Source organism: Stenella coeruleoalba, assembly GCF_951394435.1.
Source record: "Stenella coeruleoalba genome assembly, chromosome: 2".
In the NCBI taxonomy this organism is placed as follows: domain Eukaryota; kingdom Metazoa; phylum Chordata; class Mammalia; order Artiodactyla; family Delphinidae; genus Stenella; species Stenella coeruleoalba.
The window spans coordinates 175,904,957-175,931,118 of record NC_137147.1 but is presented as its reverse complement, the minus strand read 5'-3'; the positions used below and the strand labels follow the sequence as shown (position 1 = coordinate 175,931,118).

General features: G+C 45.0%; 2 protein-coding genes across 11 annotated transcripts in view; one reads left to right on the top strand and one right to left on the bottom strand.

Moving 5' to 3' along the window:
* Positions 1–5,066, bottom strand: part of LOC307180909 (uncharacterized protein) — a 310,399-nt gene extending 305,333 nt beyond the window's left edge. For all 9 annotated transcript variants that reach the window (XM_079911506.1, XM_079911501.1, XM_079911509.1 and 6 more), the window contains exon 1: positions 4,862–5,066. The gene's annotated coding sequence lies outside the window, so the exon portion shown is untranslated. The remainder of the gene's footprint in view (positions 1–4,861) is intronic.
* Positions 5,067–24,144: 19,078 nt separating this feature from the next.
* Positions 24,145–26,162, top strand: part of FAM171A1 (family with sequence similarity 171 member A1) — a 125,301-nt gene continuing 123,283 nt past the window's right edge. For both annotated transcript variants that reach the window (XM_079913086.1, XM_079913087.1), the window contains exon 1: positions 24,145–24,441. In XM_079913086.1, coding sequence (XP_079769212.1) covers positions 24,345–24,441 — 97 coding nt within the window. In that variant the 5' untranslated portion in view covers positions 24,145–24,344. The remainder of the gene's footprint in view (positions 24,442–26,162) is intronic.

The following is a 26,162-nucleotide window of genomic DNA, read 5'->3' as shown; positions in this document are numbered from 1 at the left end:
TGTAATGTCAAATTATTCTTTGAAAGTAGACCCAGTTTATATTCCTGTGATCAGAGGATGAGAGGGCCCATTCACAGAAGTCCCAAAAGCAGAAGGATTACCTTTATTTTAAATTAATGACAAGTTGATAAGCAAAGGAAGGTATCACATTGTTTTTTACTTTGCATTTCTTTGATTACTAACAAGTAAACATTGTTCCCAAGAATTGACTTCAAGATTAACTTCCCTCAAACAACAAGAATCGTAAAGAAAAGCTACCTATTCTGCTTTTATATCAGCATTAGTTTTAGTGGAATATTTGTATACCTTCCAAACACTGTTAGTTTAAATAAATTTCATGAACATCATAGTTCAGCTCACTCTTTTATTGTTACAGAAATAGGCTAACAGAAAGAATGGGCCTAACTATGGGGCCATGTCCAACGCCCGCCCCCACTTTTTTTTGCTCCCAGATCACCTTCAAGATTGTGACAAGGGTTAGCTGTGAAAACACTTTTGTTTAAAGCATATGCCAATCAAACCTATCCAGGAAGTAAAAATTTTATTTCCCCATTAATGGTATAATTTCAGAAATTTTTCTGAGTGTAAATATAATATAAACAAACAAAAAATTACCCATACTATCAAGAGGTAGCCATGTGATCTTATTTTTATATTTCTATTCCTTTCTAAGCATTTTTACATAGTTGAAATGTTCAGGCCTCAGTGCTGGTAAAGGTGTAGGAACCAGCTCTACCTGGAATTTTAGTCATGCAGAATATATTAATATTTATATAATAAAATTATTAAACTTTTCCTTTATGACTTCAGAGTTGTGCCACTTTGGAAAGAAAGAAAATGATTCTTCTATGGCATACAAGTATTTCCATATCAATTTTATCTATTCATTCATTCGACACTTACTGAAGTTTTACTGTGTGCAAGTGATCCGTGTATATTTAATTTTTCAGCCCAGTCAGGAAATAATTTTAGATGAGCATATATTCCATAAAACTGAAAGTTGTTTCTATTTTTTAAATAGTTTTCCTATAAAATGTCTTAAAACATTATATACTCCCTTAGAAAACAAAAATACTCTAAATAAGTTAGCCTTTTCTTGGTGTTAGGATAATCACTATACACATCAATGATTTTACTGTGCTGAAAGAGGGATTAACATTTGGAGACAATAGAGGTCACTTCCAGCAAGAGTCCAGCCTGATGTTTTTCCTAGTAGGGGGAACTACCACTACTTCCTCCTGGTAATAAGTTTTTACTAGTTTTTACTTCTTTTTCTCCCACTGTCACATCAACTTTAACGTTTCCCTGGTTAGTAGGTCTCCTTCCCTTTCCTTCTGTAGAGATTCTTTCTGAAACTGAAGATTCCCACGGTATCATATTTATGAAATCAGCCACTTTGTGTCTTACACAAATTAGTAAAATGCTTTTTTTGGTAACACAGTAATGGGCATGCTTTCAGGTAGGCATTTCCTCCACCTTTTAAAAGACCAAATAGGCTTAGCATTTGGAGTTGCAGAGAATTGAGAGTTAATGGCTGGATGAGGTGGGATATTACATTACAAAATGGTGAACAGATGTACTGTGTTTCATCTTATTTGTGTTTGGATCACTTGCACACAGTAAAACTTCAATAACTGTTGAATGAATAAATGGATTAAATTTATATGGAAACACTTGTATGCCGTAGAAGAATCATTTTCTTCCTTTTCCAAAGTTCCTGCTGGCCCATAAAATAGGGAATTTTACCAAGACTCCCACCTTCCTGAGGAAATAGTGGGAGAAAGTCGCTTGCTCTCCACTTCTCACTGGCTCTTCTCTACGTCTGGTGAGGCAGTGGGAGACTGAGGTATTATTCCCTATTTTCTTCAGGACTGGTGAACTCAGTAAAAATGGCTACTCATAAAGGGCACATCTCTTTGACTCTCTTGGGCGGCACTCCTCTACAAGCTGCGTTTATCGCTTTTCAATCCTGCCTCTTCCAATCAAAATACACACTCAGGTAGACCCACCCATGGGGGCAGCCTGCAGTCATGGAATGCAGTGAGTTTGTTCAATTTAAAGAAGGAACTGCTTCTAAGAAGCCCACTTGGCCACAGGTGCAAGCAGAGAAGAAAAGTTCACACATTGATTCCCCACCCTTCTTTTGTGCATGTTCTTAATTTCAGAGCCCAGAGGAGAGAGCGGTATGATTAATTGGGTCCTTCAACCCCATCCATAGAAATAACTCACAATTATAAGCATCAGAGAACATATGAACACAATGTTTGTACCATGAACAAGGAGACTGCAGGGCATGAGAGAAGAGTGAGCAGTGAGTTAGTCCCTCAGGAAGATTGTCTTCTGGCAAATTCTTGTGGCTTTCCCTGGCAAGGCCGAAAGAAGCTGCTTTGTGATAATTCAGTCCCTTCCCCCACAGATGCACAGGGAATTTCGCAAAGTTCTGTTTGTGATCATTTCTCCCTGGGAGATGTGGAAAGGAGAACAAATGTCTGTTTTTAAAACATATGTATAGATTATGAGTTAAAAAATGAAATTTAACCCAACTTTCCTGAGCATCACTGACCTGCTGCAAAAGTGTTTTAGTTCTCAAAATTATTGTATTTTATCTCCTAATCAAGATAAAGCCATTGTTGTTGTTTTATTATTATCAATATTATTAGAAGAAAAGAATGAAAATGAAGGAGAAGAAGGCAAAAATTACATATGCCTTTGTTTCTAATATTGGAGGTGAACTGGTGGAAACAAGCCCCTACTTCTGGTATCGGGGTGAAATACCCTTAGAGCCTGGTCTGCAGAGGAAGACACACACATCAGATCTGGCCACTGGTTTTCCAGTGTAGAACAAGCATGGAGCTAGGCCACCCTGGCTCTCCTTTGATCTTACCGCTTACTAAGGTCTTCATGCTCACATGGCTCCTGATGGCTACATACCTCCCACCTGGCCTCTAATATCTGTGTCTCATCATCCTGTTGCTATCAGCCCAGTTCTTTAACCCCATTCGTTTTTGGCCATGAGGCATGTGGAATCTTAGCTCCCTGACCAGGGATTGAACCTGCACCCGTTGCATTGGAAGGCAAAGTCTTAACTACTGGACCACCAGGGAAGTCCCTCAATCTAATCTTAATTCTGACAATGTACAAGATTCTTTTTCTGAAGTCCCTTTTTCATGAACCTTTTATCACTTTCTGAATCCACATTAATTTGTCCCTTACTTTTCCCATACATAAGCAACCAGCCCTAGGACAAAATTATTCTCCTTTTTTTCCTCAACAAAAAATCTCCATTTTTTATATTTTCTCTTGCCAACAACACATATACAACTTGCTTTACACACTGAAATGCCTCCCTCATCATTTTTACATGTTACGTTTTTAATCCTTGAAAACCTTAACAAAACCAAGAAACAAGTAATTGAACTGTTATACCAGCATTTTCTGATTGGCAAACTTAAAAACATAACCTCTAAAAACATATATTTTTTTCATAGCACAATTTCTCTTTTATGTGGTACAAGATGTGTGTTTAATAAACCCAAGCCCTCTTTTCTCTTTATTTCCCCTTGGCTTGAAGTTTTAGTAATTAACCCAAGGCTGAAGTCTCAGGCAAAGTGGGCTGTGTTTGTATTTCAAGGACATGGTAAGAGTTAATTTCAAGATTTCTCCTAGGCATATTTTTATTATCACAGGGTCAGAATTCTGAAGAAAGTAAAATATTCTATCAAGCTAGCTTTCTCTAACTGCATATGCAAAAAAAAGAAAAAAAAAAAACAGTTTTGGAATTCAAAGGAGTTTCATCTTAACCAAACTTTTTGGAGTTTGAAGAATACTACTGGTGGCCACACAGTGTTTAAAAAGATCATTTTTTTTAAGTCATAGTTTCACAGTTAAAATCTTTTTAATGAATTGAACCTGAATTTCTCACTGTACAAAAGGCAACAAGAATACCAATCACACAAATGGAATACACATTCACACACCAGAAGATAGAACTGTCACAAACCAGAGGAGAGGATGACCAATATGGAGTCCCAAACAAACACTTCCCCAACACAAACGGTCCCTGACGGTAGACACATGTCAGAACCAATTGCAAAAATGCCCAAATGACGCTCAATTCTCACAAACAGTCCTCAATGGTAGACATGAGGCAGGAGACAGATGGGCCCCAGACCGAGCAGCGGGAGGCAAGAGGAGCTGAGTCCTGCCCAGATGAGAGACAAAAGACCACATATTCCTCATTCTCGAAGTCAAGGAGCCCTTCCCAACTTCACCTGTGCAGAAAGGGTCCTCAGAGTTCAAAAGAGAGGGGGCATCATCTCATAGTAAGTGATGTCAACTACCCACAGGCCTCTTCACTAGAATCCATCTTGGCTAAGAGATGTGTGCAAACACACGCGAGGACCCTGAGATATACCAACGACGGACTCAGAACCAGGCAAAGCAAGATGACTGTCCAAAAGAAACCTGGAAGAAATGCCCCATATAAGTGATTCAAACTACCACGCGGGCACAACTCTCTCTGAGCCCGCCCACGTGCCTATGCACACGTACTCTTTTTCCTAATAAACATTCTACTTGTTTCACTACTTTCTGTCTCTCCGTGGAAATTCCCTTCTACACAGCTGACGGGCCAGGGCCTTGTCACTGGCCACTGGTCCCTGGTGGTCTCACGGCTAGGATTCAACGCTCTCACTGCCACGGCCTGACTTCAATCTCTGGCCGGGAACCAAAACCTGCTTCCAGCCGCTGCAGGCTGAGGCCAGCCGAGATCAAACACACATCAAAACCAATTAGCAAAATGCCCAAATAGCACTTTGTGCTCGGAAGAGAAGTTAGCCCAGGTGCACACGGGTCGACCTACTTGGTCTTGAAGCTCATCGGCTCGTCCAGATGCACGTTTCCATTCCACCAAGGAAAAGCATACGTTGGCCGCCAGTGCCAAGCAGGGGAGAAACAGGGAGGATCCCCGAAACACACGGTTTCGGCAGCTGCTAGGAACGTCCCCTCAAACACCCCCTCTCGGGGCCAGCGAGCCACGGGAATCAGGCTCCTCACAGCCACCCCAGCGCGTCGTCATGGCGGCAGCTCTGCTGGCAGAACCCCAGAAGCCAGATATCGCGAGAGTGCAGCAGCCCCGCGTTGGGAGCCAAAAACTGTTAGCGAAAGTGGGTCCAGCTGCTTGCCGCGCTAAAGCCAATAAAGAGGCAGGGTTGGTGGGGAGGAAAGTTTGTTTTATTTCAGCAACCTGGCGGGGTGGGGTGGGGGGTCTCGTGTCCAAAGGCTGACTTTCCCCCACTGACCATCAGTGGGCAAGAGCTGTTATACACGGAGGGAGGGAGCTACGTGCAGAAACGGCACCATCAGCTCTGACCCTCATCCTGACATTGGTCCTGCAGTGATCTGATCAGCATCATCTTGATTGTTTTAAGTAGTTAGTCTTCAGTTCCAGCGTTGGTCTGCTCCCATTTCTTTGAGACCAGCTCTCAGAATTGTGGCAGCTTATGTCATGGCTACCATCTGGTCATCGTGTAGTTAACTTCTTCCACCTGGTGAGGGTTTCAGTATCTATAAGACAGCTCACAGGATGCAGCTCCCACTATTATCTGTGGCCCTTAAGGAGGAACTGAAGGTCCTTGACTTTGTTTACTGACTAAACTATTATTGTTCTGTCCTGTTTGACCCCTTTGCTTCTGCATTTTCTCACTTCTCTGATTAAACTTATTCTTTGGCTAAAGTTTTTCTACAGACAAAAGGCAGGTGGAGGACATGGGGCGAGGGAGAATGACCACAGAGTCCTACTCCGTTTTATTTTCGGTTGAATACAGGATAGTTCTATAGATTTGGGTGGAAGGATGACCTTGTTATTGTCTTTAAGGTTTAATGGGATGCATATGGGTGTCCAGAAGACAAAGGATAGACTGTGATAATTTTATGTGTTGACTTTGTTAGGCTACAGTCTGAGTTATTCAAATATGAATCTAGGTGTTGCTGTGAAGGTATTTTATGGATGTGATGAAGATCCATAATCAGTTGACTTTAAGTAAGGGAGGTTATCCTTGATATTTTGGGTGGGCCTGATTTACTCAAGTAAAAGGGCATGAGGACAGAGCTGAGGCTTCTTTAAAGAAGAAGAAAGTTTGCCTGTGGAGAGAACTTCAGCTTATGCCTGAGGGTTCCAGCCTGCTCTTCCTGACTGCCTGCCCTATGGATTTCAGCTCTCCTTGAAAAGCAGACCAGATGGAGGTTAGAATGCAGAACTTGTATTGGGTCTGTTATTGGGCATAACAGCTATTAAAAAGGACAGGAAGCAAGATTGGACAGAATGTATGAGTCTACCAGACTCATGTTATAACCCTCAGCCTCTCAGGAAAATTGGAGGCTGAAGAGAATTTGGACAGTAGAATACTTTGAGGTGCTGGATGACACGTAGATGTAAAAGAATAAAATAAATCAGGCAAAAGAAGAAATTAATTAGGAGGCTGAGTAAGTTTAGGATGACTAAGTAATCACACTGCACACACACTCTTAGTGTCCTTTTAGAACATAATTATTAACAGGAAAAATATTGCCCCAAGGTAGATTGCTTCTTGAGGATCAAAAAAATCATACCCTTTTTATGTATAAAGCAGATGTACATACAGTACATAAACAGATATATGATATATCTGTGGCATTAAAATTTCATGGCAGGAGTAATTTGGAAAATATGTCTTTAAAAGGCTCCTTAGGGGATGGTGATGAGAAAAAGGTTGAGAAACACTTTAGGATGAATTCTTAGTCTTTATGTGCTTTTAAAAAAATCATGGAAATAGTATTGTTGTATTTTCTTACTATAAAAATAATACATTAATGTTTATTAGAAAAATAAACATTATTCCCTGGGTATATAACATTATTCCCAGGGGCTTCCCTGGTGGCACAGTGGTTGAGAATCTGCCTGCTAATACAGGGGACACGGGTTCAAGCCCTGGTCTGGGAAGATCCCACATGCCGCAGAGCGACTAAGCCCATGTGCCACAACTACTGAGCCCCTGAGCCACAACTACTGAACCCCATGCACCTAGAGCCTGTGCTCTGCAACGAGAGAAGCCACTGTAATGAGAAGCTCACGCACCGCAATGAAGAGTAGCCCCCACTCAACACAACTAGAGAAAGCCTGCGCACAGCAACAAAGACCCAATGCAGCCAAAAAGAAATAAAATAAAATAAAAATAAATTAAAAAATAAACATTAAAAAAGATAGCTAAAAACTCCACCATCCAGAGATAACTATTATACATTTAGAGATGTGTGTGTGTACACACATGCACACTTTTTCCTATAGATATTTTTACTTTTACTAAGATGGAATTATACAATGATTACCATTTTGTAAATTTTTTCCACTTCGTATTATAGTGAGCTTGCTTTGTAACAAAGATAAATTACAGCATAATTTTAATGCCTGCATGATATTCCATGATATAATTATAATATTTTTAACCAATCTCAATTAATAGAGCTTCATGTTACAGCAGTATTTTTTAACAGTAAACATTGTACTGTAAACATTGCTCTGCTGAACATGCTAGACTTGTTTTATTATTGTCGTTTGAAGATAAATTCCTGAGAGGAAGGGTTAAAGTCTATATACTTTGTTTGAAGCATTGGTACATGTTGCCAAGCTACATGTATCTTTTCACATCAGTGAATAGATTTCCGCCATCCTATTAATGGCTTCATAGTATTCCACTATATAAGAATATCATAATTGATTTAATAATTCAATATTTAAGTTGCTGCCAGTTTTTTTCTTCGTTAGTACAAGCTGTAAAAACAATGTAAAAGCTGTCATAGCAATACTGGTCTTGACTGTGTGTTTTCGCAAGAAAAATTCCTGAGTGGAATTGCTGGGCCAAGAGTAAGCAATTAATGGATATTTATCAATTTCATACTTCTGGGAGTCATGGGGGACAGGAATTGAGGAAAGCTACAGTCAAAAGAACGTAGACCTTCATTTTCAAGAAAAAATGGGATTTACATAGCTTTTGGCTCTAAACATCTCTATTTCAATGTATTCGAATATGGAATATTCCCAAGTTTCTTGTGCTGATGAAATAAACATACTAGAATCCTATTGTATGTTCAAAAAAAAAGTAAACAGTTGAAACACACACACACAGACCTTTTTAAGCTCCTTAAAATACTGTTCCAGTTCAACCTCCCTTTGAAGGTAATTAGCCATTTTCAAGTCACAGCATTTCTGGCCTCATGGCTTGTCACGAATGTATGTCTCTCATAGGATCAACCTCTAGATCTACCTGAAGTCCACCCACCCCCCCTTCATGTTCTGCTTCCCTGTGGGTCATAAGAAGAGGCAAAGGTTTCTTCCACTCCCAACACCTGAGGCCTCTGCAGTATCAAGATGGAAACCCATAACTCCTCTCTAGAAAGCAGCTTCCAAAAAATAAACTATGGGAAGTTTTTTTTACTGGTTTCCTGGTCTGCTGTTACTCTGGTTTATTTCGATTACACTTTTAGCTTTGGACTTGCCAGGATGAGAATCTTGTGTTATACATCACCTGTTGACACAGATTTTGGGAAATTATTTCTTGCCAAAGGCCTTAACCCTGCTCCCAGAGCACTCACTGCCTATTTTTGCTTCTGTTACACAGTGAAACCATCAGGGGGCATGATATCCAACAAATGAGGCACCAGAGTCTTTATAAAGTCATAATGAGTCTTCCTGTTATCCAGAAAGGCATGGAAATTTCTCCAAGTCATGTCGTTGGAATCTAAAAAGGATTCTGTGGAAACTAATGCTGGATTGTTTGTCTCTTATTTTCGATTTCAGAGTGTCTTTCCCCTCTATTTCCTACTCCTCTCACTCAGAGCTGGTACAAGGGAAGAGAAGTAGGTCTACTAGCTCTGAGCCAGAGGTTTGAATGCCTGGGGCTGGTAGAGAGGAACTGGTGACAGAAGCTGTGTTGGAAGCATCACCTGGTGGAGAAAAACCCTGGTACTCAGAAACGTCTCTGCTTCCGAGCAACCAGCCTGGGAGTCAGAAGTGTTACATCAACATTCATTGACTTCAGAACCTCTATCCCATCCTCTCAGTCTCTCTTCAGGTTAGCTCATCTTATTAAAGAATGAATGTATGAATCAACGGTGACTCATAAGTTTTTTTTCATAAGTTTTTAAACTGTGGCAACATACACATAACATAAAATTTACCATCTTAACCATTTTTAAGTGGTTAAGATGGACATGAAGTACATTCACGTTGTGCTCCCAGCATCACCATCCATCCATGGAACTCTTCATCTTGCAAAACTGAAACTCTCTACCCATTAAACACTAACTCTCGTTTCCCCTCTCATTGGGTTTTTGTTTTTTTTTTAGTTGGGTTATAGTTGCTTGACAATGTTGTGTTAATTTCAGGTGTACAGCAAAGTGAATCAGTTATACACATACATATATCCACTCTTTTTCAGCTTCTTTTCCTATATAGGTCATTACAGAGTATTGAGTAGAGTTCCCTGTGCTATACAGTAGGTCCTTGTTAGTTATCTATTGTATTTTATATATAGTAGTGTGTATATGTCAATCCCAATCTTCCAATTTGTCCCTCCCCTCCTCCTTCCCCCCACCCCGTAACCATAAGTTTAGTTTCTACATCTGTAACACTATTTCTGTTTTGTAGATAAGTCCATTTGTATCCTTCTTTTTTAGATTCCACACGTAAGCAATAGCATATATTTGTCTTTCTCTGTCTGACATACTTCACTCAGTATGACAACCACTAGGTCCATCCATGTTGCTGCAAATGGCATTATTTTGTTCTTTTACCCTCAGAATGGGAGAGAATATTTGCAAATGAAGCAACTGACAAAGGATTAATCTCCAAAAGTTCAAAACAGTTCATGCAGGTCAATATCAAACAAACAACCAACCCAATCCAAAAATGGGCAGAAGATCTAAATAGACATTTCTCCAAAGAAGACATACAGATGGTTTAAAAAGCACATGAAAAGATGCTCAACATTCACTAATTATTAGAGAAATGCAAATCGAAACTACAATGAAGTATCACCTCACACCAGTCACAATGGCCATCATCAAAAAGTGACTCATTGAGAGCCTCCCTGGTGGCGCAGTGGTTGAGAGTCCGCCTGCCGATGCAGGGGACACAGGTTCGTGCCCCGGTCCACGAAAATCCCACACGCCGCGGAGCGGCTGGGCCCGTGAGCCATGACCGCTGAGCCTGCGCGTCCGGAGCCTGTGCTCCGCAACGGGAGAGGCCACAGCAGTGAGAGGCCCGCTTACCGCAAAAAAAAAAAAGACTACAAAAAAATGACTCATTGGTTTTTGGCCTGAGTGACAGGAGAGATGCTGGTCCCCACCCTTCTCCTTTATTTGTCATTGCCACTCATGTTTTGATGGTGTCCCCTTGGTTTGACCACACTGTACTCCAACGCTATTTTAACCTCATATTATAAACATTTTTAGTTGGGGTCAGACATGGTGGTTTACTTGGGATAGCCACCTAAATAAAACTCATGGTGATTTTCAGTTTCAGAATTTTCCAGATGCCTACTCCAGGGTGCTGGTGTTTCTAATCCCCCCAATGACCAATGTTTAGGGTCAGCTAAAGAGAGCATCTAATCCCTAAATTTATCCTACAAGTCATGGCTTCTGTGGATGTGACTGCAAGGAAGACAAAGGAAATTTGAAATATTAAGGAGTTTGTCACTATTATCATTTCTTTAGAGCTTTCAGGTCGCTGAGTGCTTTTATTTTTCATATATGGTCACATTTCATCACCTCCACAAACCCGGTAAGGTAGTTGTTATTCTCATCCCATATTTCAGAAATGAAGAAAGTGAGTCTGAAAGAGAAAGTGACTTCGCAAAAAACATGCAAATAGTCAAGGTCTCTGTCTCCACTTCTCCCAAAATGGGCAAAGTTCTTGAAGTTGTAGAAAATCTGAAATGAGTGCTGTAATTACTTCCTTGAAAAATAATAATTCCAAATAAACTAACCCATTGAGTTTTGGCTACTATTTTAATTTGCTTGGGGGAAGTTCAAAGATACATTTCTCACTCAGTTTTATTTATTTGGTTCTTTGAATTACTGCCATCTTGAAAACTTGCTTAAATATTCTCATTTCTTCTTACATTGCTTCTTTCTCTTACCATAACCAGGTACATATCTTCATCTTCATTCCTCTGCATAAATTTAACTGCTTGCTAGTCAGTTATAGAAAACTGATGTTCTTTTTCCTCTTAAATGGTCCTAGTGCCTCTCAGATTCTCTTCAGCTTACCTGCATCCTTCTGTATTTCTGGCATAGAAATAAATAAATGTACCATGTATTAAAGTGGTAAAAATCTCATTCTCAGACTTCCCTGGTGGTGCAATGGTTAAGAATCCGCCTGCCAATGCAGGGGACATGGGTTCAAGCTCTAGTCCAGGAAGATCCCACATGCCGCGGAGCAACTAAGCCCGTGCGCCACAACTACTGAGCCCACGTGCCACAACTACTGAAGCCCACATGCCACAACTACTGAATCCCACGCACCTAGAGCCTGTGCTCCACAACCAGAGAAGCCACCGCAATGAGAAGCCTGTGCACCGCAACAAAAAGACCCACTGCAGCCAAAAATAAATTAATTAATTAATTTTAAAAAAACCTCATTCTGTCATTGTTCCTCTTCAAATTTTCCTCCAGCCCCCTTCTCTCTCTCTCTTTTTTTTTTTTTTTTGACACACTGTGTGGCACACGGGATCTTAGTTCCCCAAAGTGGGATTGAACCCCTAGCCCCCCGCATTGAGAGCCAGAGTCTTAACCACTGGACCACCAGGGAAGTCCCCAGCCCCCTAAGTCTCCAGCCCCCTTCTCTTTGTAATTGGCCCCCTTTCAGCTCTCAGGACCTCAGCAAAAATGGTTACTTTAGGGACAAGGTGAAATACTAGAAAAAGTTTTGTGTTTATCCCTCATCTTCCCTTAACTGCACTTTGAACATTGACCAGCTTAGCATGAGGAGTTTTTCTGGGGTTTACTCCCCAGAAGCTGGGCCCCGGGGTCTGTGGTAGGGCTGTCTGCAGCAGCTTCTCAGCCCCAAGCCTCACTCATCTTTCACGGGGACAGATGGCACGCTCAGTGGGGGAGGAACCCGAGCAGCTGTGAACAGCTATCTTCAGGTTGTGGGGAGAGAGACACGAGGCCTGAGCTCCTAGAAAGGAAAAATGATCCGTTTTTGAACCCCAGAGTCCTCACATCTAGCAGAGGTGACCCTGTTCTCACGACAGCCACATTTCAAATGCCAGGTGATGTGTGCAATTCTAGAGCATTGTGGAAAGAGGTGGTTCCCTCCTTGTTTTATGCCCATCCCACCCATCCTTAACTTTGGAAGATTCTGTGTTGAAGAGAAGGGCCTTGGATCTTTGTAAGTCTTCTGTCCCCTTTCACACTGAGTCTTTTTTTTAACTGAAGTATATTTGATTTACAATGTTGTGATAGTTTCAGGTGTACAGCAAAGTGACTCAGTTGTGTGTATGTGGGCATATATATATTCTTTTTCAGATTCTTTCCCTCTATAGGTTATTACAAGATACTGAGTATAGTTCCCTGTGCTACACGGTAAGTCCTTGTTGTTTATCTATTTTACACATAGTAGTGTGTATCTGTTCATCCCAAACTCCTAATTTATCCCTCTTTCTGCCCCCTTTGGTAACCACAAGTTTGTTTTCTATATCTGTGAGTCTATTTCTGGTTTGTAAATACATTCATTTGTACTATGTTTTTTAGATTCCACATATAAGTGATATCATATGGTATTTGTCTTTCTCTTTCTGACTTACTTCACTGGGTATGATAATCTCTAGTTGCTACAAATGGCATTATTTCATTCTTTTTTATGGCTGAGTAATAGTCCATCGTATATATGTATCTCATCTTCTTTATCCATTCACCTGTGATGGACACTTAAGTTGCTTTTTCAGTTATTCCAAGTCTCAGTCCTACCGACGTCTTTGGAGTGCAGTGCATCTTCTGTTTGGTTTCTTAATGAGTGGTCTTTGAGTGCCTAGATTTCCAGAAGATAAACGATTCTCTTCATCATACCCGTTCCTCCACCTGCCTCTCTTCCTCTGCTCGTATTCCCCTTTCTCACAGAATATCTTCTCTGCAATTTTTTTTGCAGTACGCAGACCTCTCACTGTTGTGGCCTCTCCCGTTGCAGAGCACAGGCTCCGGACGCGCAGGCTCAGCGGCCATGGCTCACAGGCCCAGCCGCTCCGCGGCATGTGGGATCTTCCCAGACCGGGGCACGAACCTGCGTCCCCTGTATCGGCAGGCGGACTCTCAACCACTGCGACACCAGGGAAGCCCTTCTCTGCATTTTTTTTTTTTTTTTTTTTTTTGGCCACGCCGCGTGGCTTGTGGGATCTTAGTTCCCCAACCAGGGATTGCACCTGGGCCCTCGGCAGTGAAAGCGCCGACTTGTAACCACTGGACCATCGGGGAATTCCCTGCATTTATGCTTTTCAGTCTTCAAAAGCTCTTTGACATGTATGATCTTGTCACCAAAGAAGTATTTTGGTACGACTCCCTGCAAATCCCAGTGTGATGTCGTAACCATAAACTTCGCCATTTTACGTGATACTCTCTATAGATAACTGATCAGCGCAAACGGTTTTGTACCCCTTCCCCTCCCCCCAGGCATGGACTGAAACCCCACCAGGGATTAAATTTATGACTTTGCTTTTCTTCAGAGCCAAACACTCAGTCCTTGCCGTGAGATTCCCATTCTTCTCATGTTCCTGCCTCTTAGCTGATTAGCTCTTCCTTCCCCTATGATAGAAGCTTTGGAGACAGGAAAAATAGCAGTTTCCTGTTCCGCCTGGACTGTTTATTATGTTTAATTAACTCCTCTATGGTGATTTCTATTTGTATTGGCCAGGATAACATTCATACTTGAAAGCTTAGTTTCCAACGATGGTTATATTCTATTTCCCAAAGCAGGTCTGGCTTTTGTGATTTACTCCACAAAAAAGGCTGCTACCTCCTCCTGCCCAGGAGGCATCACAGGTGGTGGCCACCACTTGGGCATAAAAGACAATTAAGTTCCCACTAGGGAAGTGAAAAGGCAGATCTGTCACTGTCAGTGTCTGTGATGCAGATGTATGTGTGACAAACAAAAAGAGAGGTGGTAGATTAAGTTTCAAAGCATAATAAAAATTTAAGATCTAATACACAAAGAATTATCATGCTTTTAGGGTTTCTTCACCTGGTGTGAAGTAAGATTTAAAGAAGGGATTGACTGGGCAAGTCCAGAGTTTCTGGTTTTGCTGCTGTATGTCTCTCATACACTTATCCACGTGGAAAATATCCTTCCCGAAAAAAAAAAAACAAAAAAGTGCCTTCCCGAAAGAGTCCGGTCTTCTGGAAAGTTTTCTTCACTGTGATAACAACCACAGTCAATGGACATCGGGAAGTTAGGTAAATGCCACTTCCTCCTTAGGAAAGAACCAGCAAACTGTGAGCACCCCCTATCTCTCTTCTCCAACTGCATCCGCCAGATCCTTTCAGTTGTAAGTACAGAAAGCCCAATTCAAAATGGCTAAAAGAGGACTTCCCTGGTGGCACAGTGGTTGAGAGTCCGCCTGCTGATGCAGGGGACACGGGTTCGTGCCCCGGTCTGGGAAGATCCCACATGCCGCGGAGCGGCTGGGCCCGTGAGCCATGGCCGCTGAGCCTGTGCTCCGCACCAGGAGAAGCCCCAGCAGTGAGAGGCCCGCATACCGCAGAAAAAAAGAAAAAGGAAAGGAGTTTATTCACTCAACAAGTGAAAGTCCCAGGGAGACACTGGCTGCATTCAGGGGCTCATATCACTCTCTCCATCTGTAAGCTCTGCTTTGCTCTGTTTTGTCTCCACTCTTAGTTTCTTACATCATGGTGGCAAGATGGCTGCCAGAGGTTGCGATGTTTTAGGCTCTCCTCTCATTAACCCCAGCTGGAAAAGCCCTTCTCTCTCTCAAGAGTTTCAAATGCTAAAAACGTTCTGGAATTGAGTCTGATTTGGACTGACTGGATCGTGGTCCCACCTCTGAACTGGCTAGAGAGGGGGCCTTCCATGCTGATTGGCCAGACGTGGATCACATGTCTACCCTTGGAGCCAGCCCTAAATCACCTGGACTGAGAGGAAAGTGAGGGTAGATAGTTTAGGAAAGTACCGGTTCCACTACCAAATGCAGGGAGCCTGGATGCCCCGCAGGCAAAACAATGAAAGTGCGCTCTGATCAAGTCACAGCTGCAGCTGCCTCTATGGAAAAGAAGTTGAATAGTTTGCTTTAACATATGCAACTTTTTTCTAGAGCTTCTGAGGCAGATTTTACTCAATCCACCCAGTTAAAATCTCTCCCACTTCTTTCTTGGATGGCTGTGCCCATTTTTGCATGTCTGTAACTCATGTATAATTTCTCACTCGCAAGTACTATTTCTTTCATGTCAGTGGGCAGTGGATCACCATCTCTCCCAGGTTTTAAAATCTTTTATTCTTATGCAAGCTTTAAAGAAAGCTGTACCATAATTTTTGGTGTATGGGTGTGAGTGCTTGGGGGACAAAATTTGATAGAAATGATTTCAAAGTTCAAGGTTAGATACCCTGTAGGAATCACATTCAAGACTCAGCCACAGGTACCTACCTGTTCTGGACTTCAGGCCTCAGTCTAGAACATAAAGTTCCAAGGACACCAAGAAAACGAAATGCTTTATTTTCTCTCCAGTATTCCAGTTTTAATTTGCAAAACATTTTGTGTAATGATATTTATAAAAGAACCAATTCCAGATTACGTTTCACTTTCTGTGGCTTTGTTAAGAGGGAAAGAATCCTCATATTCTGACAACTTATTATTTTTTTAATGTGAACTGGTAAATAAATTAACATTAAAGACTCCAGATTGTGGGTCCAATGTCTCTCTCCCTCCTGACTTTTTTTTTATATAAATTTATTTTATTTTTGGCTGCGTTGGGTCTTTGTTGCTGCACGTGGGCTTTCTCTAGTTGCGGCGAGCGGGGGCTACTCTTTGATATGGTGTGTGGGCTTCTCACTGCGGTGGCTTCCTTATTGTGGAGCACGGGCTCTAGGTGCACGGGCTTCAGTAGTTGTGGCACGTGGGCTCAGCAGTTGTGGCTTGCGGGCTCTAGAGCGCAGGCTCAGTAGTTGTGGCGCACAGGCTTAGCTGCTCCACGGCATGTGGGATCTTCCCAGGCCAGGGCTCGAACCTGTGTCCCCTGCATTTGCTGGCAGATTCTTAACCACTGAGCCACCAGGGAAGCCTCCTCCTGCCTTTCTCGACTGGTCCTCAGCCTGCACGTTGCTAAAGACAGCCTGGCTATTCTCCCAGCCCTGTTATCCTTACCTGGGCTCTCTCCAGTATGAGACTGGACCACGTGACAGGCCGAGGAAATGAGCCCAGGGACTGTTGATTTCCACTCTCCTCCAGGAAGCACCCATCTTAGTCCAGGAGGCATCGACTTCCCTCATTCCTGACATCCAGGAGACTGTGTAGGGTCCACAGCCCGGCAGAAGGGATTATGAACAAGAAACTGCTAAGTCACATGAGTGACTGTTCTAGAAGGAACAGCAGTGAAAGCATCTCCACTTCATTTGAAGAGTCGGAGCCAGGAGCACCCTAGGGAGCCCCCAGCAGACCTCACAGGGCAGGTATAAGGCCAAGCTAGTGGTCCCCACCACTGTCCAAGAAACTTCCCATCTTCAGAACCAGCCTACTTCTGCAGGGGAAAAATGACCACTATGCATACAGACAGCTGCTACCAAAGCCAAGCTCCGTCCTTTATCTCACCGAATCCACGTGACAACACTTGGACAGAGGTACTACTCTTTTCATCCCCATTTGACAAAGGAGCAAAGCAAGGTGAGGAACATCACAGAAGTCCAAGCCCAGTCAGCCCAGAGTCAGCGCTCAGGCGTTTAACCATCATGCTACCCGCCTCAGTGGAGAGAGGGTTTACTGTATACGGGAAGATACTGGGGTGCTTCCAAATAAGGTTCCCAGCGAAGGAATCCTATATTTAGCAAGGCACTGATTGGGGCTGGGTGAAAGGGAAGTCTCTAGGTTGTGGGATTTTTCAGTCCGTTTGTTTGATGCTTTTTGTTAGCTTAGGAATGTTACCTTTTATGCCCCTATTGTATGCCTTCCCACCGGGGTTCCTGGGAGTCAGCTGTCAGTGTGCTCAGAGTGAAGATCTTTTCCATGTGGCTTGGACCCCATTCCTTTTCCCTTCAAGGACACCTGCCTCATAACTAGATTTCTCCAGGTCCCTGTGTCCCCTCATCCCTGGGAACAGGCCATCCTCCTCAGGGAAGTATACCCGGGACCACCGCTCATACATCTGTCAACACCTTCACCCCATGTAAAGGCAGATTCTTGGGAAGAGGGGTCGAGCAGGGGGTGTGGGAGAGACATGCTTAAGTCTTGCAGAGTGGTGACTCAAAAAAGTTCTTTGAAAAGAAAATATTTTTATTTAGATGAAAATGCTGGTGTTATGTAACACCTTTCTTTAAAAATAGTTGAAAGAGGGACTTCCCTGGTAGCACAGTGGTTAAGACTCCATGCTCCCAAGGCAGGGGGCCTGGGTTCAATCCCTGGTCAGGGAACTAGATCCCACATGCATGCCACAACTAAGAGTTGTCCTGCCACAGCTAAAGAGCCAACTAAGGAGCACATGTGCCACAACTAAGGAGGCTGCCTGCCGCAACTCAGGCCTGGTGCAACCAAATAAATAAATAAATAAAATATTTAAAAAAATTATTTTTAAAAAGTCATCTACTTCTCTTTTAAAAAAATAGTGGAAAGAATAATTTTTGAATAAGATCATATGTGCACCAAAATCTCGTATTCCACGTGACAACTTGCATTTCCTCTGAGTAATAACCAATCAATCAAATCTATGTATACCAGCCAATCGGTAAGTCAGTGGCTTTGCGGAAAGTCAGCTCCAAGCAGGGCATCGTTGGGATCTCGAGCGAGCCACAAAGATGTCGAAAAGGAGGTTCCTTCAGAGCCTGTAAGTTGGGAAGATAAGACATTGCTGTGGAAAAGTTATCATGCTCAGATTTTCAGATATACTATTTTGAGTTTATTTCAAATGACTGAAGGGTGCCCTCTTTTGAGAAGATTCTGGAGTTACTGTCTACATAAACCTTTACCCTAAATACTGATGTCAGAACTCAAGAATCGTGTGCTTTCAGATTGGGATTGACACATACACACTACTCTATATAGAATAGATACCTAATAAGGACCTACTGTATAGCACAGGGAACTCTACTCAATACTCTGTAATGGCCTATATGGGAAAAGAATCTAAAAAAGAGTGATGTATGCATATGTATAACAGATTCATTTTGCTGTACACCTGAAACCAACACAACATTGTCAGCCAACTATACCCCAATAAAGTTATAAAAAGAAGAATCATGTGCTTTCAGACGTCGAAAGTCTACACAAACATTCCCAGATAGCAGCACCAGATGTTACAGTTTTGACTATTACAAACAGACAGCATGCACTTTGGCCAACGCTGACCCCAGCTCACTGTGCAACCCCACTCTGCATCTTTTCTGTACATGGTCTAAACTCATGTGTTGAAAGCAAATGTTTGCAACTGGTGGGAGCAGGTGGTTATAATGATAACTAACTTTACAAAGCGGTTCGTGAGTGTGGTGAACCTTATGTGCCAGGCTGAGGACACAGTAGCCACGTGACCTGATCTGCATCTTGAAGGATAGGAAAGGATGAGAGGATAAGCATCAACACCAGTCCCACGGCGGGAAAGGCTCAAGTTCAGGGGCCAGTTCAAGACCTGCCTGTCTGAGGAGGGATCTCTGAAGAGTAACTGTGAGAGGGAAGCCCAGAAGGTGGGAAAGCATCTTGAGTTACCTTCTAAAACTTCGGACCCATGGTAAGGACTCAGTCAGTACCTGCCAATTCATATATCAGTCCAAGGTAGCCGAGCGATATTTAGACTGACTGGAAGAAAATATTTCTTCAAGGTTAGACACAATTTTTCACTTTGGCCAATAGTTATTGAGCACCTATTTTGTGGCAAATATTTTTTCCAGACACCGGGAATTATGTCAGTGAGTTGGACAAACACCCTGTTCTCATGGAGTTTATATTTTAGTGAGAGTGGCTGAACGACTAAATTAACATTACAATAATTAATATTTAAGCCCGTTGTATTGTCTGAGCAGAAAAATCACCTCCTCATCCCCACTTCCATGTTTAAGGGGCCTGTAATGAAGGGCACTGCTGGAGGCAGAGAACCTTCGTTTAATAATTAAACAGGCATTAAGAGAAATGACCTGGCAGCAGGTAGCTTTGGGTCCAGAGCCTCAAAACTAAGCAGAGAGGAAATGACAAGAAAGGAAATGAGTAAGAAAGTACCACTGGGAAAGAGTTCACCTGAACTTGACCAGAGCTTAGGGGAAGGGAGGCTTAAGGCACAGCAAAGCTTTCCTCCCTGTTCCAGGTACAGCATGAGCCACACAACAAGAATTCGATTCATGTTAATTACCTAATCCATTTTCTCCATTAGCTTCCCGTCTTTTCCCTAACTCTTTAAGTTTTTGCGCAGCCTAAAAGTTGAGAATTACATTTTATTTGGACATACGGAGGACATACTGAGGACTTAAGCCCAGGAGACAGCCTCTCAGATAGCTCTGAGGGACTGTCCCAAAGAGGCAAGAGAGGAGCCAGGACGTAGAGGAGTGTTTGCAAAAAACAACCACCCCCAAACAAGCAGTTGGAACATCAAAAGATTACTGCTAATGAAAGAAACACCGGACATCTCAAGTTAATGAATTTAGCCCACTTCTGTATATGGGAAGATGCAAGAGTCTGGGCTCACTGAAATCGTTCCTTTGATCTGCACCTTAACTATCTGGGGCCAGTATCCTGCTTTTCTCCATCCTGAATCCCCTCAGGGTGCACAGTCTGGGGGTGGCTGCCGCGGCCTTGATGGCCACAACATCCTTTGTTTACTGATTTGGCAGGTGACATTCTCTGTCCACAGGAGCTGACTTTCCTACTTTCCTCGAGCCCTCCTTGACTCTATGACAGTAATTCCACGGCCAGCAAAGGGTTGAACTGGAAGATTCTCCTTGCTCTAATGGAACAGGCAACCAGATTCTCAGGTAGCCACCAGCCTTTGAATATCCTCAACGGCCAAGACCTATTGATGCATCCCAGAGTCTTCTAGTGACTCCGGGGCATGCAAAGAACAGTCATACAGGGGATCTGAAATCACACTGCCAGAGATTCACTCTTGTAGGCTAATACACATTTGCAACTTCTCACATGAAGCTGAAAGAAGATCTTGTGGGAAAGTCACATGGATTGACATGGGTGTGACTCACCAATAGAGGGGAACGTGGGAGTGTTATGGTTAATGGGACACATCAATTCCTTTTCAGTAATTTCTTTACCTTTCTCCTTTGTCTTTTGCAAATGGATGGCCAACAGGTTCTAAAAAAATGCTGAGCCCTTCCAATTTCCACCTCTGGCTACATTTTATCTAACTTTAATAAAAGCAACAGCAAACAGGAGTTGGAATGTCCATGACACACTTCCTGATCTGTACAAACCTCATACTAAATTTGTTATTCACAGGCAGCTTCTTACTCAGGGGCAGAAGAGGGGGAACAGGAGGGTAGGAGGAGAAAGGGGAGAAGGAAGGACAACGCCTCTGGAAATAAATTCAGACAATTAAAATTCCACCACATGGGCAGCAATGTCAGGAAAGATTTCAATGGAAGAAATGATCTTGGCCTAAGAAACCTTGACACAGAGCCTCTGACATCAAGGTTTCTGGAAAAACTCAGCCAGGAAAAGTTTCGTATATGGCATCGCTGCTTTTGGCAGAGAACTCGAAAATGGAAATGAAATGCACAGGCAGGCCACTTCTAAGCAATTTCAAGTAAGTACAGTCATAATTCATCTTTAGTCAAACAATGTGAGATTTTAATAAGAGCAACAGGAAAAGTTCTAGAAGGAAAGAACACTTCTGATTTCCATTGTTCTGCAAACACTCCCTCCCAAGCAGTGATTTATTTCACCCCCCCATCCCCACCCCAGTTACTAAGTGGGAGTCTGGTTTCTGGAACAGGAGAGAAGGTAAACCATATTCTTTTATTCCAGTAGAGGAGAAGGGTGATTATTTAATTCTTACATAATTCTAGGCAGACGATATGCACAGTGCAGTTGTTTATGTGATTTTGCAGAATTTGTGCTTTCTTAGCCTCCCACCCAAGTAGCTGGAAAACATCCACATGGGGAGCCAATGCTCATGGGGGCCTCAGCTCTCTTTTTGGCTTTGAGATGGTGCACTGTGCAAAGTATTTAACCTCCTTCTGTTTCATCTGCAAGATGGGATGGGACTGGTCGTTCCGAAACTATTTATACAAGCCTCAGTGTTGCTATCAAGGTATAGAAACTTTTTCTAAACTGCCATGTCATCCACAGAAATTCTGTCACATGCACAATAATAACAACCATTATCTTGAGCATCTACAAGTCCTGATTGTGACCCGAACTTGAATAGACTCATCACTTAGTGTTTACTTAGACTTCTCCCACTCTTAAAAGTTCTAGATCTCTACACTAGAATAGATATAGGACCCCAAATACCAGTGTTTTGGGTGAACACTGAAGCTTGGGGGGAAAATGGTATAGAACAAGGTTTTTTGCTTTTTAAAAATTTTATTTTGAATAATGATAGACTCATAAGAAGTTATAAAAATGGTGCAGAGAGGTCCCTTACCCCCTACGCCCGGTTCCCCGCCCCCAGCATCCCCCAGTTGTAACATTTTATATAACTATAGCACATTATCAAAACCAGGAAATTGACATTGGCACAATACCATTCATTAGATACTGTTAACTGGATTCGGACTTTACTGCTATTAGAACCCGTTTTTAAAACAACGTGGACACAGCTAGAGGTAAACTGAGTCATTTGCATGAGATTTATTCTTGGAGGGAACTTGCTACAGGGAATTTGAGTTTGCTGTCATCAGACCCAGATACTATGGGCAAATTATTTGTCAGTGAGCCTCAGTTTGTTCATCTGTAAAATAGGAATAATAATACCACCCAAGTAAGTTGTCATGAGGAAACACCTCCAGTCCAATGAGTGGCATATATAATACTAGGAACTCCAAATATAATACTGTCCTTGGTTCCCTCATGAGACCTGACACTTCAGCACCCAGGATTCTGTAGGAGTCCCAGGTGCTCTCCCAATAATAACCTGGTTTTCGGTTATTCTTGTTATCATTATTATTTTGCTCAGGCTAGTGCTGTCTCTTATAATCAACATCCCTGACAAAGGCACATCCTCAAAAGATATGAAGTGAGAAGTTTCAACTCCGGGTTGGGCTTAATGTCACTTCTCTTAGAAGCAGCCCCTTACCCCAAGAAAGTGATTTGAAAACTTTGGGTCCGCCCTGCTCCAAAAGCCATCCTCCACCAAGCAAGCTAGCTGGCCTGGACTCTTCGTGCTCCTGGGGGCAGGAACCCAAGCTGGACTTGAGGACCGACTGATCTGCATGGTCCTCTCTATGCTCCCCTCCCCTGGCTCTGATGTGTACCCTGGAATTACCCTAAGGCTTTGACGCTGGAAGTTAGAGGAGGAGGCATCAGGCAGTCCCTAATTGTGGGTCTTCTTGGCCACCTTCCCGACTACCTGCCACCCTGTGCAGGTGCCCAATTTGCACTAATTGCAGCCTTGGTCCTGAGGGTGCCGCTAACACCCACAGGGGCTTCCCCTCCTCCTGGTTTTATTGTGTCTCACAATGACTTGTCTCTAATAAGCCAACTGGGCAAGCGCCATCCTTCATTCTCTTTTCGGTACAGTGCCTGCCATGCCTTAACGCCCAATTATAAAACTACGATAATAACCCTCCTCTGGCCTACCGTTCTGGAGGCAGCACGGGGCCTCTAGTGAGCCTGGTGTGGATTTCCCCAGATCGGCGGTCCCGGGCAGAGGTCCCAGGGTCCCTGCAGTGCTGGTTGGGAGATGGGGTGGAGAGAGTCAGGGGGACATGAGGGCTATATGGAGGAAGGTACACAGACAAGAGGGAGTTAAAGAATGGAAATTGGGGCTTCCCTGGTGGCGCAGTGGTTGAGAGTCCGCCTGCCGATGCAGGGGACACGGGTTCGTGCCCTGGTAAGCCATGGCCGCTGAGCCCGTAAGCCATGGCCGCTGAGCCTGCGCGTCCGCCTGTTGCTCCGCAGCAGGAGAGGCCACAACGGTGAGAGGCCCGCGTACCGCAAAAAAAAAGAATGGAAGTTGGTGGGTGGGTGGGTACCTCAGGTTCAAGGAAGCCTGAGGTTCTCGCGGAGAGTTTCAGCCCTGGGGCCAGGATGATTGTCTTATTAGAACCTTGTCTCTGTCACCCACCAGCTACTTATTAAGGACAAATTCCTTAACCCTCCCTAGCTTCGATTTTCTCCTCTGTAAATGGGGATAGCAATACCTACCTCTGAGTTCCTATATTATGAAGATAAAAGTGGGAAATAACAAGTACTTAGGGCCTCAATAAGTGTAAATTTCCTCCCCGCCGTAACCTTCTAGAAACATCCAAGCCCAACACAGCTTGGAGATGTTTGCCTGTCAACACGCAGGCGCTGAGGGCCGCCAACGTACGGTGTACCCGGGCTGGGGGATTCTGTTCCCGCCGACCTTCGGCGTTGGGTGTCAGATCTCCCCTGGGGTTCCTGGGTGGATCGGGACAGGCAGAGCTGCAGGATGCCGCGCTCCTGCGCAAACCGAGAGGGCCATCAGCTAACCTGGTGCGAGGGTTTCGGCCTGAAAGGCAGCTACCGTCTTTCCCAAGAGGCGAGGTAGGGGGGTGGCGGGGCGGTCTGGACGCCAAGGTCGCGTTCACTGCTCCCGGGAGACCGGGTGGCGCGCGGGGCGGACCCGAGGGGGTGGCCGCTCGGGCGCGCGGGGCACGTGGGCTCGCGGCCGCCAGGTGGCACCACGGCCCGGGGCCTGGGCGCCGCCGCGGGCGGGGCGCGAAGGGGTTAAGGAGGCGGCGGAGGCGCGGCGGCGGTTCTTTCGGGGAAACCCACCGGGGCGCGCGGAGGCGGGAGCGGCCGTGGGCTGCGGGGCCCGGCGCCGCGCCGGGCGGGGGCGCGGCCAATCGGGCGGCGGGCCCGGCGCGCGCGGAGCCAGGCGATATGGAGGGAGGCGCGGCGGCCGGCTGCCCCTGACGCGCCGCTCCGAGCCGGTGGTCGGCCAGCCCGCGCCGCCCGGGGCCCTGCGGCGCGGAGATGAGCAGGTCGGCGGCGCTCCTGCTCTGCCTGCTGGGCTGCAACGTCTGGAAGGCGGTGACCAAGACGCTGCGGGAACCCGGCGCCGGAGCCCAAGGTCGGTGCGCGGCGGCGGGCTTTGTGTCGGCCGCGGGCCTGCTGCAGAGGCGGCGGCGGCGGCGGGGCTCCGGGGCCGCATTGTGTCGCCGCGGCCGCCCGAGCCCGAGCCGCCGCCACCGGGCCTGCAGCCCCAGCGCCGCGCTCCCGAGGGGGCGGCGCCGCCCGGGGGCGCCGAGATACCCGGGCAGACGCTCCCGGGGGGCCGCGGGCCGCCGGGGTGCGGGTGGCATCAGCTGTTGCCGCCTCGCGTGGCTGGTGTGGATGTATCCGAGGGTCCTTTATGCGCGCCGCGGACACGCGGCACCATCTCCTCCTTCGCCCGGGCGAGAACGGCAGACCCCGGGTCGCCATCGCCCGCTCCCCACCTCGGGGCTCGGTTCTCGAAGCCCGATCGCGAAGGCTACGCTCGGCCCTTTTGTTGCGGCGGTCGAGGGGGTGGCCGCCGCCCCTGGGGTGCCCCCTGCGCCCCGGGACCCCGAGGTCCGCGGCCGCTGCCCGCCTCCAGCCTGCCGCAGTTTGGGAAAGTTTCGGGGTCTCCTCCCCCTCCCGATGCGACGTCTTTAACAGGCCTTAAGGGCTCTGCTCGGCGGCCCAGGAATCATCCCCGGAAGGGGAGAAAGAATTGGAACTGGGAGGCCCTAATCAATTTTTTTAAAAAAATCATTTCCACGGCTGTGTGTCGCCAGCTCAAGGCTTTTGTCTAATCTTTGGCCTCTGCAAATATGCTTTCCAACCCTGGGAGGAGTGTGCTCGCCTCTGAGAATGGCCACGAGCCTGTCTTTTGTTTTCAAAATAAGAATTTGTTTGGGGGGGAAGCCCGAAGGTTCCTTTGCACGGGTTTGTGCGGTCGAAATCGAGGGCTTCTCTGTTGCCTGGTTTTTCGAAAGGGTGAGTGAGGCCGCCGTGGATGCACATCTGGCGTTCACACAGGACACCAATGCCGGGCCTCGCTGGGCCTCTCTGGTCTCCCGGGAGGGTTTCCCTGCAGCCCTGGAGACCCTCACCCGCACCCCGACCCCCAGACTCCTTGCCCGCGTCCTTTCCTCGAGGAAAGGTGTGTGTTCTGTGAAGTCCGCCCAGCAGACGGAATGCACGGGGAGCGCTCCATCCCAGCTCGCTCCATCCTCTTGCTAGGACCCTGCCTTACGCCCTTTTCCATATGCTCGCCCTCTTTCCTTATGGCAAATATTCAGAACCCAGAGCCCGGGAGTGCCTGGGAGCAGAGAACCCAGGTGGTTTTCCACCTCTCATGTTGAGACAGGGAAGGGAGTTCCTACCCACAGTCGGTTGGGGTTTGATTTGTTACCTACATGTTGAATTCAAGGTTTTCATATTCATCGCTTGCTGTATCATTTGCTGGAGTCTCTTTCATGCGTCGCTTTTTCTATAGCTGTGATGGGACAAGACCATTCTGAATTGTGTATAAACTTAGTAATGTACATTACGGAAGGGGGAACATTGACAAGGTACAGAAAAGACTGTCTCTTCATGTAGGAAATGAATGTTTAGGACATTAGCTCAGCAGTGTTGAATTGTAGCCTCTTTCATTAATCCCCTACTGCTCTTTGAATCAGCTGTTTCAATGAATATGATATTTGTGTTTCAACGAGGCCATTAATTCCAAAGAATGGGTGGAATTTTTTGTTTTGCACTTGGAATAGGGATATGGAAACATTAAGTTTGTGCACTTATAAAATAGGGGAAAGCATAGCCTTAACT